This window comes from Pieris rapae, chromosome 8 (assembly GCF_905147795.1).
Source record: "Pieris rapae chromosome 8, ilPieRapa1.1, whole genome shotgun sequence".
Taxonomy (NCBI): domain Eukaryota; kingdom Metazoa; phylum Arthropoda; class Insecta; order Lepidoptera; family Pieridae; genus Pieris; species Pieris rapae.
Window position 1 is genome coordinate 9,667,323 of NC_059516.1, and position 15,722 is coordinate 9,683,044.

Consider the following 15,722-nt stretch of genomic DNA (forward strand, 5'->3'; position numbering starts at 1 on the left):
GTCCGCTTGCGGTGTGACGCCGCGCGGCGGCCATCGCGTCGTGTGACATGGTATAGTAATTTGTATGTAGGATGACGTTGGGGCACCGCTCCGGCGCCCCACCTTTACTGCATCGTGTGGCTGCGCTCTTATTAGTAAATATGAATGACATATTATTTTACAATTCTCGGCCCAAACATTATAAATGTACAGATGACAACTCTTTTAGTAGAACGGTCAAAGAGAGCAGAGCAATTGTGAATAGATTTTAACGTTTATAATTTATGCTAAGTGCTTTTTATCTACTATTTGTAGAAAATATTTGTATCGAGTTGAAAATGTTACAAAACATTTCATATTTCGCTTTATGGCGCTTCGCTTATAATTTGAGTTCTTTGTGCCAAAAGTTTTATATTATTTTAAACGACACAAATACACTAAAGGGTCAATACCACTTGTTTTTATTTATTTGGTGTTATTAGTTTACCATCGCAAGCTAAACCCTAACTTCTTGATTTCGACACATGTGTCAAACACAAGATCCCAGACTTTGCTGCTAATGCCGAAAGCTGAAAGAAAAAATGTATATTAGTTTTAAACTCAGTGTTTTGAAACTCTTAAACAGTCTTCGGTTAAAATTATTGACATTTCCTTTAATTATTTAGAAAGCGACCAAAAATAAAATCCTAATATATAAACATCAAATGAATCACAAAAAATGAATGTATATGTGTAAATTTATTATATAACTCTAAAGACAGTTTTTAAGATTTTTTTAATATTAAAAGAATGAAAAGTTAAGGTTTATTTAGTACTTAGATTTGTATTCCAGAAATACTCCGAGTGAGAAGTTCTTGGGACAGCTAGTATACAAATGTTTTAATAAGTATATATGTATATCATATTGGTCGTAAATATAAATCACATTGACTAAAGGAAAGAGTTCAATCTACATATGTTCTATGCTTACTTCATAATGTAAAATCAGACATCTAACTATATACTTATATAAATTATATTTAAATAAATAAATTGATTAAATAATAAATTATCTTAGCATATTGCAGATTAAATATGTTTAATAAATGTTAAAATACATTTGTAATATTACTTTTCTACTGCGATTAAATTAAAACCTATACACAAGAATAATAAATTATTTATTAAGAAGTTACCAACAATCGAAAATCAAACACTTATTTTACCGTGTATTGATTGTGTAAAACAAAGATATTATGTACCTACTAGTATTGCCTTACCTTTATCGTGATTAATAAAGTGATGATTTGAATGATATCTCTTCATTGCGTAAAGATAAGATCCGTCGCGCGGTGAGCCGTGGTGCACGTAGTAATGAATCATGTCGTATGTCAGATATCCTAAAAAAAAAAAAGGTTTTAACTAATGAACAGGAATTGGATACTTTTGGGACGCACTTTTTCAAGTCTTTGTACTAACTGACTTTCTACGAGTGCATTAAAAAATTACACGAACAGTGAAGGAAATGATCGTCAGGTTATCTGGTTCTTGGCCTTAGACCGAAAATGTTGACGGCGTGTCTCAGACACAAGAAGTTATCCTATTTGCCTAGGTACAAGATTGACCAATTGAAATACAGAAATTTGTGGCCCATACCTAAAAAAGTTGTAGGCTGTAGCGCCACTCTATATGTTTTATTATTTTTCTGAAAGCATCGTAATAAAATGTATAGCTTATATTATTTTTGGTTTCCTTTGAAAATATATTTTTTAATCTCAATAAATATATATAAATTTAATAAATATAAAATAAATGAAAACAATTACTTATATAATGTGATACAATAATGAAAACACGTTTTTAGTTAGGCGCTAATATAGATTTAGAGGGCGCCTGGTAGATAAACTGACACACCAAACCTTTAAAATGAGTCCTATTTTATTTTTATTTATTTTTATTATTATTAATATAAGTATATTGGTAATAATATTGTAAATACTGTATATACAGGGTGTCCCACGGCGATGCCACACGGAGGGAAAGTACCTTAAATATTAATGATAGGATATTTTACTGAAAGAAGACATCGTTTAATTTTTAATAATAAGTAGAACTGCATTCACGGATTTTTTTAAAAATCGCCTACCTCAACCGGGAATCGAACCCGCCAAATGTGACAGTAAATTTACATGTATTTTATAATAGCGTTTGAAAGGGCTACTAATAAGCATTATTTTTTCCTTAATAACCTAGCATATTAAATGAAACTAAAAACATAAAATTTTACATTTTATTAAAAAACAATAATTTACCAAATGCTCAAAATGTGATCCGTTGTTGTTGTCTCACTCTTTTAATAATTTCTCTTGAGATTTTAAGAAATGAGATTAATAATCTTCCTGATGCAGATCGACGAAATCTCATATTCCAGCAAGATGGGGCTCCGGCTCATAACAGTAGGAGAACACCCGAGTTTCTTAATGAACATTTTCCTTCCTGGATCGGCACTTTTGGACAAATTAGATGGCCATCGAGATCCCCAGATCTAACACCACTTGATTTTTTTATGGGGTTATGTAAAAGATTTAGTTTACCGGTACAACAGTGTGCAGGAGTTACAAAATGAACTTAGATGTATTATTTTAAACATCCACCATGCAAAAATAAGTAAATCGACAGGGAGAGAAATTATTAAAAGAGTGAGAATTTGTATACAACAGACAACAACAACGGATCACATTTTGAGCATTTGGTAAATTATTGTTTTTTAATAAAATGTAAAATTTTATGTTTTTAGTTTCATTTAATATGCTAGGTTATTAAGGAAAAAATAATGCTTATTAGTAGCCCTTTCAAACGCTATTATAAAATACATGTAAATTTACTGTCACATTTGGCGGGTTCGATTCCCGGTTGAGGTAGGCGATTTTTAAAAAAATCCGTGAATGCAGTTCTACTTATTATTAAAAATTAAACGATGTCTTCTTTCAGTAAAATATCCTATCATTAATATTTAAGGTACTTTCCCTCCGTGTGGCATCGCCGTGGGACACCCTGTATATATATGTGTTGCAAAAATATCCCAATAATAAAACAAAAACAATATATTTATTATGACGCCTTCATAAACAATAATTTTAACTTGCGTGCATAACTCGGTCAGTCTGTGTTGCTTTTGATTGAAACATATATGTTACTAATCGATTTAGTAAATCGAGGTTTATGGTAGCCCTTGTCCGCTGTAACTAAGTCCTAAGCACTCCAAGGTTTTAAATGTTAGTTAAGTATATAATATAATACAGCCTTTTTTATATCTATTACTTTTAAATGTAATACAACTCAATACAAAATATTTGGTCTTGGTAGGCCCACGACAGTAGACACGTCTTATACACACACACTCTTATAGCTCTCTCTTCTTATTTCTATCCTTACGTGTATTGCATAGTAGTTTTCTTAACTTATGCAATTACAGTTGTTTATGTGTATAGTATTTTTTGTTGCGACGCCTCGCCTTGGTTTATCGAAGGGTATTTAATAATAAAACTAAGTGAATCTGTAATACAAGAGTAGTCGACCTTTTTAGACATTATCGGAAGCTAGAAAGTTAAATTACAATTTATTTATTTTTTATATTACAAATTATTATCTACAGTTTACAGTCGAGTGTAAACATTGTCCATTTACATTATCCATTTTCCTCTGTTATGTTGTAAATAAAATGTTATTATTACATAATTTACATAATGTTTACGTAAATAAATTTCTTTAAATATAAGCTATATATCAATTTCTTTGATGTATATAAATGCGAATTTATTACATTAATGATCCCTTTTGAATGCTTTTCAAAACCATTAGGCCTACAAACATTTGCTTACCTATAATGCCGCCAGTTATTTTTATGACTGGAAATGAAAACAGACACCAGACTGGTACCGAGAGAATACAGGTGATGACTAGTGCAGGAATCGGTGGGAATACTTGTCTTAAACCATCGAATGGAACCTAAAGATGATAATAATGATAAAATAAAAAAGATAAAAAGTTTCTATGGCAGCTAGAAGTTCCTGAGAGTTTAGATAATGTCAGTGAGCCAGTGACAAAATTAAGATATTTGACTAGTTTTTATTATTAAACTACTTGTTCGAATTGAATGAAATTTGAAATATACCATATTTATACAATGCTTCTAATTTTTCCACAACGAAGTTTTAAGGGTCGCCATGGCCTGAACTTCGAGAAAAGGATCCCCCAGATACAGTAGTACCTACATATTTTATAATATTCTGTAGAAAAGAAATTCTATTTCACTTTTTACTTCTTAATTATTTTTAAATAAACGTTAACTAATATATTATAGCACTATATACACGGTCACAAATACACTGTATCTTCTTCACTTCTAATCACATTTAATTCTTCATTATGTTGATCAAAACAAACTAGTATTACAAGTTTTAAAAAATTGTAGAATTAAGTATTAGCAGTTTTAGTAATCATTTAGGTTTGCCTTCTGTTACCCTACTGAGTTTTATAGCGTATATTGTGTTAAAACTTGCCTTATGATGCATTCCATGTATAAGAAAATGCAGTTGTATCAACGTATTAGATGTACCAGGGTCGTAGTGGAAGACCCATCGGTGTAGAGAATATTCTAAGATACTCCATATAATCACGCCAAATGCCAGGTGCCATGCGAACTGGCTGGATGTGAGTTTGTCTCGAGTGTCATCTGAAAATTATTAGCATTAATATACTAGGACTTTTTTTAATATAGCAAGTTAAGCAAGTCACTATTATTTGGTCTTCTTTTTAGTTTCACGCCCTTTGACAAGGCGTTCAATTACTTGATTAAAAAGAAACAATTAAGCAAAACTTCAGCAAGCCCTCGGAAAAACAACCAGATAATGATGGAACACAGCCTTACGCTAAGACATACGTTGGTAAAAAGATCGTGGTCATGATGGACATAGTATAGGAAGACGGGTTGACTGAATTGTTAGAGACGAGTTAGATACATTTTCAGAAAGCTGAAATGTAATTTATGACAGTTTCAAGAGTGGTTCTATCACATACCAGAATTGTTTTAAATGGCATTTATAAAATTACCCTCGTTTTCAGTAGACTGAAACATTTTTTCACACTGCTTCAGAGCAAGTGTAATAAAGGTGTAAATTTTTCAGTTAACACAATTTCAGGACGGCTTTTATCCTTTTTATAAAGTTCGACAGTAAAGTTTATAGGTGTGAGGCAAGAGATACACAAACAAACAAACAAATTTTGCAAACAATTTATGTAAAACTTCTTAAAAAAATGCTAACAAGCTCATAATAATAATTCCTTACTCAATACTAGTACAACTAGTACAAATTGCAACACCGAAACAATATTCAATACTAACCTTCCCAAACGTGTCCAATATACTGCGTAAATATAAGGTACATAATTATTGGTACCCAGAAGACTGGTACCAGATACCAGGGTGTGAACGTCAGGCTCTCCAATAGAGGAGAAGAGAACAGCCTGCATTGCTTATACACGGCACTGTTAACCCACTTGTCATAGTGTGGAGAAATCTTATGCAGCTGGTTTAGGAGTGGCTTCGACCAATCCAGTCTGCTCTGAAACAATGCAATCAAATAACTAAACAAACTGTTTTTATTGAACTAAAATAATTAATCGCTAACATTATATTAATAATCTGTTATAAACCTGGACTTATGTATCTACAGCTTATGTATGGCCAAATTTCAACAAAACATAATATAAAACTATTATACATTTACACATTTGACAATTTTTTTTTTTTTTTTTTAATTCTTGTCTGTAATTAATTGTTTTACGGACGATAGTTTAATGTGACAACGTCATAACAAAACATTGATGAAATGATTGCATAGTTTTATGATTAAAATTTAATATTTTTTTATTTGATTATCGCTATTTTGTATGGATACAACGGAGTGAATCCTCGGACGCATAGGCTAATCGAGTAGAAGAGAGATAGATGAGGCGCAAACGTACAATGAGCGTAACGGGATAATAAGCGTAAATGGACAGTGCGTCATGATTTTTCGTGCGTGCAGCCGGCGTTCATAGATTTCTCAGACATTGTCATTTTTAGGAACCTTGCCTAAAGGGACTCCTTTTAATAATATTTTTTAATAATTAAATTTTAAGGTTAGTTATTAGGTATATTTTTATGTATTATGTTATTTGTTTTGAATAAAGTATAATTTTAAAAACCTTTGGAAGGAGGTTATATTTCCGGCAGCGGCGATAATTGTGGAATACGTACAGTATCATAATCTCTCCCAGCAAGTGTGCACTTATGTTTCGTTATTAACAATGCTTAAACCAAATTTGATCAAAGCTAAATCCCTGCATTTCCGCATCTAGAACTTCGTATGGTACACCATTGTTTCGATGAAGCATGTCATATGAAAAGTATCATTGTATTTACGAAGTTATGTTTAATCAAATCAAATCAAATCAAAATATTTTTATTCATTTAGGTAAACATGTACACTTATGAACGTCAAGAAAAACAAATTAAATTAATATGTCTCTACTCTTCATATATGAAGTTATATGTAACGCCGATTTGTATGATTGTCTTTCTAGGCAAAGTGCATACAGATTAAATATTCAAAAGTTCTTGACTTGTGTGAAAGAACATCTGTATAATGAAGGAGCAAACCAGTGTAGGTAAAATCGATATCTTTAGCATTTAGTAGGTGAAGGCAAGGGTCAAAAAATGTTTTCCTTTTGCACCCAGGTATGCCCATTCTAATATTACAAAGTAATGTTTGTGAGGTTGTAAGCGGATGTATTGAACCAGTTATTTTACCAATAGCTACGTTATCTTGTGTATCATATGCAATATATTGACCGAAAAATGATAATAAATTTTCGTGGTAAACCGATAAGATACGATCAAACGGTAATGTTAATTACCAACGCTGCCTTAATGATGATAAAAAAACAATTAAATTCTGGAGGTAAGCTTGATCATCATAAGCCAATTATCGTATTACATAAAAATAAATTTTGTATATCTTTTTTTTGTTGGCAGGAGGCCGCCACCCATGGACAATTTCAATAACAGAGAACTCGCGAGTGTGTTGCCGGCCTTTTAAAAAATGGTAACCTCTTTCCTTGACCCTAAGTGGAACTGGTTTGGAAATAGAAATATGTATGCAATAAACTCACAAACGGATACTGCCCTGAATATACTGCGGTTTTCACCAATATCTATAATTTATGAACAAGGTACATGTACAATTATTCAAGGCAAGAGTCACGGTTGGCTGTAGGCAGCCTGGCCGGCCGCAGCCGCTCGCTACTGATAAGCATATATTTTTTGAAACACCTACATATTACAACTAATAATCCCATTTCGAAACAATACTACACACAATGCGTGGAAAAAGTAACGGCGATTATAGAAAAAGCGATTATACGCTTAAAATGTTGAGGAAAACTGCTGCTAATATTACTAAAAATGAGGAAATACTTTATCAATTTAGTGTCAGATAACTCACACGAACCGTAAAACGAAGCATTATTCGTGATGTTGATATAAGATATTTCGGGGAATAAAATATTACAAGTGTAATCATATCACTGATAAGACTGATAATAATATAAATTAAACATATGCTATATTTTCCTCCCAATAGGTGGACAGGTGAAGGTGAAGAAAAGGCTTTGGATGCTGAGCGTGGAGAATTGGATACTGAAAATCTGTTCAGTGAACGGCAACGACCGATATGAGTCATAACTTAGGGTTTACAGAGCAAGACCATTGTTACACACCATAAATAATTTTATCAGATATATTATATACTTGTTGTGAAGTAATGTGACTAAGAATATATTCGTAAGAATTAATTTTTCGACTCAAAATGGACATTGATTTAATTTAGATCAAATAATAAGTTTATAGTATATACAGTATTTATTTCAAATTTACGGTCATTGTCTTGGAAAATATTCTACAGCAGCGCCCTCGAAGCAGGATCCTTCTTCAGATATAATGAGAGATAATGATACATCCGTGATACAGTTCGGCTCTGCTTTTCTCAGTGATTGCAATGAGATGATGTGTAGAGAGGAACGGAGATTATTTCAAAAAACAATAAAAGTATTGGTAACTTTCTACATTAAGCCGTTCATTTTCTAAATAGTTTCAGTATTACCTAGTTATAAATGTTTATTCCTAGGTAATTTTTATGTAAAAACTTTTCTTTTTTACAACTTTTTAATTATATTGAATTTGGAACACGTAAATACCTATTTTATTAAAAACTTATTTTAATGTATTATTTGTTTCAATAGGAGGCAAACGGGCAAGAGGTTCATCTGGTGTTAAGTGATACGGTCATGGTCACATTACCTATGCTCGCAAGTGCGTTGCTGGCCTTTTAAGAATTGGTACGCTTTTTTCTTCAAGGACCCTAAGTCGAATTGGTTCGGAAATACTTTAGTGGGCAGCTGGTTCCACATATCGGTGGTGCGCGGCAAAAACGCTCAGTTGTGGAACGACGGACGTCGAGGTGATACGGATGTTATTTTGTATTTTGCCTTGACGTCCGATGATGAAACTCAGCTGCAGTTATTAACCCGAACAACTCCTCTGAACACTCTCCATGATAAATGCAGTAGAAGATGCAGATTATGAAACTCAAATATTTTTATTCCGGATACTAGGAAACGTGACGAATTTTTTTTCGTAAGTCACAACAGCCTCGAAATCAATACTGATATACTGATAACACACCTGTTATCACTATTATCAGTTATGCCCTAAAAATTCTATGTATTTGATATGTAAATACTTTAATCCCGATTACATAGAATTTGTTAGTCATTTAATATTTATGTGTTAGCGTATCTATGGGAAAGATCGACAACGCGCTCACAAGGCTCCTGTGATTGTCGATATGCAGGCCTGCCTAAGGCTCAAGGCCTCTTTAAAAAAAGTGCTGTACAACTGTGGACTGCGGTGAGAATGTAAAACGAAAACACGGCGTTTGTCACTCCACCTTACTTCACAGAGTCATAATCAGGCTTCGAGATATGAAATTCCACCTGGACGTCCTTTGTTTTACAACTGAGCGTTTTTAGGCAGTTAGTGTGGGGCTATGTGGGACCAGCTTCCCACAGATGTATTTCCGTACCAATTTAACATACGTGCCTTCAAGAAAAGAACTTACCAATTCTTAAAAGGCCGGCGATAGCAATTTCGCTTAATAATAATAGCTTTTATTCAAATAGATGTGTAATTTATATTAAAACACATTTCCATCTTATTCTTTAGTGTATCTATGGGCGCTTTTTTGCGAAAGACCTCCTCCAAATTCCGCAATTCCTCTCTGCACTGTTCCTCTTTCAGCCATGTACCACCTGCCGTTTCTTTTAATTTGGTCTATCCAGATTCTAAGTGGTCTCCCTCTTTTCCGTTTCCTGTACCTTGGGGACCAGTTTAGTAGGTTTTTGCTCCAGTTTTCCGTCCCTCTTGCCATGTGCCTCGCTTATTTTCTTTATTTATTTTTACTTTAGTTTATTTATTGTTATTGTAACATCTGTTACCTTAGTTATTTTCAATGCTACAATGTAAGTCAACCAAAATCTAAATTTTGTTTATTACATGGCCAAATTGCAACAAAAAAATATTATAAAAGTATTATATAACGAGGCCATCTTTACAAAATCCACAGAAAGGCCATACGCTTCACGAAAACGTCGGTCACAGGAGAAGAATCGAGAAAACTGTAGCAATGGGAGCTTGTTGACTATAGACAGTGCGAAGTGTCAAAGCCTCAATGAAGGCATGACACCACACACAAAGCCATCTCTTTTACGGGTTATGTTTGTAGTACCATTGCCATTTAAGCTTGTACGCCCTTGACGGTGGAGACACAGCGTTGAAAGCCCGGGGAACCGGTCGTACTGGAAACTTTTTGGAGAGGCCTATGTCTAGCTGTGTACGTCAACGGACTGAAACGAACAAACACTGAAAAAACGCTAATCCAATTCAGGCATACCGTTTTGTATTAACTAAATACTTCAAATTAAGGTTTTCATGTAGGTATACATGCATGTGACTTTAAATTATACTCGTTGGATAAATCTCTTAAGTATCTTTGAAGAAAATACTTCTATTTGTCAAGTATCTGGTCATATCCTTTTTTTTATAACGCCAACTTTTGCAGTGGTGTAAATAAATGTGCAACAGGTGTGGTATAAGATTTTTAATACGGTTGCTACGGTTCGTAGCTACATTAATGACATTTACAACAAATATACTTGTCAATGTAATAAGACCATTAAAGGAAAAAATATATTACCACCAAATCATTTATGTCACAAACGATTTTCATGTTAGTCAGTATATCTTACTAATTACGATTCGACCACACCTGTTCGTAGCACGCGGGCGTTTTCCAGAATGTTCGAACTGTGATTAAAAATCAATGACTATAAATTCAATGTCTTGTCTGCCATTAACTCACCCGTAAATGAGTAACGCTAATGGCCTAGACTCTACTTATTATCAATTTATAATATTTCTGTAACATACTTTTATTTCAATATAATTACTATAGGCCTAGTAGCAACATAAACTCAGAGGTCGTCGGTTACATATAATATAGAATAATAATAATAATAAATAATCTTTATTTCTTCTCTCATACAAGGTTATTATGATTAAGATGATAACATTTGGAAGAGACTGGTCTCTGTAGCAGGAGACCTGAGTGACAGATAGCCAGCCATCCAAAAAAACATCGTTAATAAGCCAGCCGAAATCTACCTAATCTACTTCAAAAATACTTATATTAAAAAGCAAGAATAAATATCTGAGAAAATCAAAGATTATTTTTTAAATATCACATATATGTAGTAATTATATTAATAACAAGGTAAGGCAGAACCTATTAATTATTTCTTTAGCTAGGTAGCGACCTAGTCTAGTCGTAAACACATCTATCTAATTACTCTGTTTAACCAATTTAAAAAAAAGCAGTTATGTATGTGAATTAATGGAATATAGCATTTCAGTATAAGGATTCATTTAAGATAACCACAGATTTTTCCAAAACTAAATATAGAGGTCATCAAATTAGAATATTCAAATCCTTATTTGGAATATTCTTATTTGATTCAGTAGCTTTTTTGAAATCCACGCATTTCCGAAGGAGACATATTATCTCGTATATGTTGGTACATATAATATTTACGGTAAACTACACAATTTGTAGTCTCTGTTGATTCGTGTTTACACTGTGATAAAAATATTCACTGTAAAATATCCACAATATTTTAGTAAATTTTACAGGAATTTATATATATTCAAATATCTCGCTTAAAGTATATTTAGAGATTGTGATTCTAAATGAAATCATTAATTATTCCAATTAGACCACCTAGAATGGCACTTTTAAAATTTAAATAAAATATAAAGATGATTCTAGTTACCCCTTCCAAAAGGTAGTGCGGGGAAGAATGGGTAAGAAACTCCACACTTACTCTTTTAAATTAGAATTTACAATATTTGTATACATTTAATAATTATATTATGTGAAGATAATTTACTCCTAGAATAAAATTACTATAGAGGTATATTGTTGTATTGTTAGTATACATGTTCCTCACATATTTACAAATATCGAAACTGTAGAATATTATTTATATATTAGTGAGAGACATAAATGAAACTTATTTAAAAGTGAAGACCACACAGATTGGTATGTGAGCCGGTATTGAATTAAAAAAAATATTTGACCGGTATCGAAGGATCCAAGAAGAAACATTGCATGTATCCCTGATAGCGTTAACCCACAATTTTAAAACGCATATAATTATAACTATTTAGATATAAATCATTATTAAATTATTAAAGGAATCTGTGAAATGTCACACGTAAATATTTAATATTAAATTACGAAATGCTACGAGTATATGAATCCTAAGAAATAATGAGCCTACGATTTACATGTTTGGTAAATTATTACTAACCTATGTATGTAAATGTATATAGGAGCATTTTTTTTTAATAATCTAAGAATTTATGTGTTTTTTTATCAATATGTAAAAACTCCTTGACCGACTGAAACGTGGAAAACGTTTTCACAATTTTACCCCGTAACTTTAATAGGGAATATGACTCCAATATCAGTTCCAAGTATTCATAAAGGATAATTTCGTGTTAAGGTGCTACGGATTTTAATAATTGATAGAATCACTACTTACTCTATCATTCTAATCCGTTATTTGGTGTATAGTAACAGTTAACATTTCAAGCAATTATAACGTACTAGCTGACCTGGCAAACGTCGTTTTGCCATGTATATCATTTATAATAAAAAATAGGGGTTGATCGTAGAGGGGTGAAAATTAGAGGTTATATGTATTTACTAATGCTGTATCATAAATTTCTTTTTTTTTAATCTAAAATTGAAAAAAACACAAATTTAGGGGCGGATTACCTTAAAATTTAGGGGGGTGAAAAACAGATGTTGTCTTATTCTCATACCTACCCAATATGTATTTCATGAGAATCGGGAAAGCCGTTTCGGAGGAGTTTAACCACAAACACCGCGACACGAAAATTTTGTATATGTATTAGATTGAATAATCTGATAAAACAATTATACGCCAATTAGAAGTCAAATCACAATTATTAAATAATAAGTTTGATAAATAAAAAATTATCAAAGTTATTATGAAATAACTTTGATAATTTTTAATTTAAAAAAAAACAACAAAATTCTCGAATTCGAATTTTTTAACAAAATGAAGATAAATTAACAAACCAGTTTGTGACTTATAGTGAGAAGAACTGATAAGATATTCTCCGCGACTCTTTTTAATACTTACCATCAGCCCATAAAGTTTATTGAACAGGGCTCATGACGTTTTACTATGGTCAAATTTCGCCTCAAGGAAATGGGGCATAGACATTCCGTCTTTATTATTGTTTATACAGTCAAAACCGTTCAGGACATCATCATTTAGAACAAACCGGTTATATATAAACGACGAAGACGATCAAATCCGATGTACCGATTTTGACGAGTGTTTAAGTGGATTCGAGAATGGTTCAGATCATTTACAAATAATTGTTTTTGTTAGTATTTTTTTAATTTAAAATTTTGTATTTGTGTGTACAGGACAGCGTCTGTCATGTCCGCTAGTTAAGGACCTATTCGATCGCAAAACTACACGTGTATGCTTTGCATTATGGTGTAAAAGTTTTCCTGTAATGACCTACAAATATCAAAAGCACATTTAAGTGAGTATGTTTTATGAATTTTGTTTATCCTTAAGGGTATATAGGATACCCAGAGTTAAACGATTAATCATCATGTTTCGTTGCAGGTCTGAGGCCAGCCGCGTTTCCTGATTTGGAACCAGAGCGTATGCCCTTCGCCACTTTCTAGTTCACCTCATTGCATACCCCCCATAGCCGATTGGTCTTTCTCCTGGGCCAGAATATCCCACGAAGGAAGTCTATGAAGAACTGGATTTTTTTGCGACTTGAGAGGCTCTTTGTAACTTTCCATCATACAGCAGGGTCTTTACAAAATAGTTTGAGATAATCAGATAAAAGACTGACTTAAGTACTAATAATTATTACGAAAATTCGTATTTAAAGTAATGTAACACGGATGTATTAGTTTTATTGTAGGAGTATATTGTCTTCACTTCACATTTAATTATTTAGCTAATGTAGACCAAATATTGTAAAACCTATTTTAAAACAGTAAGTGTATAAGATATTGCCCATTCTTCTCCACACGAAACTACTAACTAAAATCGTTTTTATATTTTATTTAACTTTTAAAAGTGCCATTTTAGGTCGTCTAATTGGAATAAATTATTTGACTTTGACGTAATTGTAAAACACAGACTATACAAGATTAAATTAATTTTCTATCCCTCCCTGCCAGGCAACACTCATAAATGGTATTATACAACAACATATATTATTACCCGTTCTTCTCAGAACAAGGCCTCCTGGTAGTTTTGCGAACGGATGGCGTAGTCTTGCTCTTTCGCGAATTTTGTAAACGTTTTTGACATTCATAAGCATGCCCTAAAACGCATCTAAGCTGAATAAACGAATTCTGATTTGATTTGATTAATTGTTGTATTAAAAAATATTTATAGGCTCATGTTGTCAAAAGAAAAATGCTTTACCTCCAACTCCTCCAAGAACTTAATTTCCTCCGAACCTCGCGCACTTTCGTCCTGTGTAATAATCCTACCGTTTTCACTCACACTGCCAGTTATGTTTTTATCCATTTTAAAATCATTTAACATGTGATACGCACTATTGCTGTGGCCGTAGGCTTTCATAACACTCTCTATAGGCTTTCCTTTGAACTTTTCCAACGTGTTCACACCACCGGGGTGGTCGCGTAAAAACTTGATTAGGTCATAATTTTCACCGCCATAAATTACACTAAACGCCATGCTTCTAGGAGCGCCATACGACGACTGAACTCATAGACAACTTATCAATTTACTTTTTTGTTGATAGCGCTTCTTGGAAAAAATATTCACCTGATTATTTCAGTAGGATAGGCCACTAAAAAGGTCTTATGGCATATTTAATGTTGAATATAATTTTTATTTCTCTTGTATTTTAATCGATTTCGAAAAAGCTTAAACTTAGATACAATTAAACAGTGTGAATAAATAAATATTATTTTGGTGTTTTTAAATCAATTTCATATACGACGGTGATAGTCTTTACTAATAATTTATTTATTATAACTTCGAACGTGTGTACATAAGGGCACACACTCTTTTTTTTAATCACAAATATTTAAGTTACTTTATTTATCATATTGTAAAAAGTCCACGTGTATTGGTCAAATTTATAAGGCTCTCGGAATAACAGATAGTCGGCTATAAACTTGTATACCTAACCATTATTTTGGAAACTATGACTGGTTTCGAAACCTACTTATCATAGTGGGGATTACAGATATTCCAATCTTAATGGTGAAAACAATCATTTTGCATTTATTGCAAATAGCACGTTTCGTATGGGTTTTATGCTATTAATATTCATTTGTAGAATATAAAATTTTATACAAGTTTATTGAACCTATTTTTAACTATTATTCGAGGTCAACCTCCAGTCCCGATAACAACGTTAAACTATTATTATTATAACACTATAATTAGTAGCTTTTTATCAATATTATTTTAATATTCAATTACTGAGTTTATATTCATTTAATAATGCTTACATATAATTATAAAGTTATATACTTACTTTAATAATTAAAGTTTAATTCTAATCCTCCTTATAATAATTATTACGTCACTAAATAATCACTACATAGTATAAAACAAAGTCGCTTTCTCTGCCCCTATGTCCCTTTGTATGCTTAAATCTTTGAAACTACGCAACGGATTTTGATGCGGTTTTTTTAATAGATAGAGTGATTCAAGAGGAAGGTTTATATGTATAATTACATCCATTAAATAGTGGAGAAGTACTGTTATTTTTGAGGTTTCTAATGTGATGTTGTAAATAATTACATTTTTTTCCGCTTACATTGCAAACGCAGGCTGAACCCTACGAGTTTTATCAAAATAATTGTACTAAGTATTGTACACAGTTTTTCTGTAGTGTAGGTATTTAGTATCAGCATTGCACCCGTGCGAAGCCGGGGCGGGTCGCTAGTAAGATATAATTTAATATTTTTTTAATTTTTAAACGAATGTGTTTATTGAAA

The 15,722-nt window shown here is 32.2% G+C and overlaps 1 protein-coding gene across 1 annotated transcript; it reads right to left on the reverse strand.

The window, feature by feature from the left end:
* Positions 1–447: 447 nt before the first annotated feature.
* On the reverse strand, positions 448–14,488 carry LOC110998905 (dihydroceramide fatty acyl 2-hydroxylase FAH2). Its single transcript, XM_022267717.2, has 6 exons — positions 14,170–14,488; positions 5,363–5,582; positions 4,521–4,693; positions 3,840–3,966; positions 1,239–1,358; positions 448–548 (listed from the first exon to the last, which is right to left on the reverse strand). Exons 1-6 carry the CDS (start codon positions 14,443–14,445, stop codon positions 463–465), a joined length of 1,002 nt encoding a protein of 333 aa, XP_022123409.2. The 5' UTR covers positions 14,446–14,488; the 3' UTR covers positions 448–462.
* Between the last annotated feature and the right edge of the window lie 1,234 nt (positions 14,489–15,722).

Coding starts and splice junctions, on each gene's coding strand:
- LOC110998905 (XM_022267717.2), bottom strand. CDS start 14,445: ATGGCGTTTAGTGTAATTTATGGCGGTGAAAATTATGACCTAATCAAG. Junction 5,583..14,169: donor AGTTCTTGGAGGAGTTGGAG/GTAAAGCATTTT, acceptor GCATTGTTTCAG/AGCAGACTGGATTGGTCGAA. Junction 3,967..4,520: donor TACATGGAATGCATCATAAG/GCAAGTTTTAAC, acceptor TATCATCTTTAG/GTTCCATTCGATGGTTTAAG.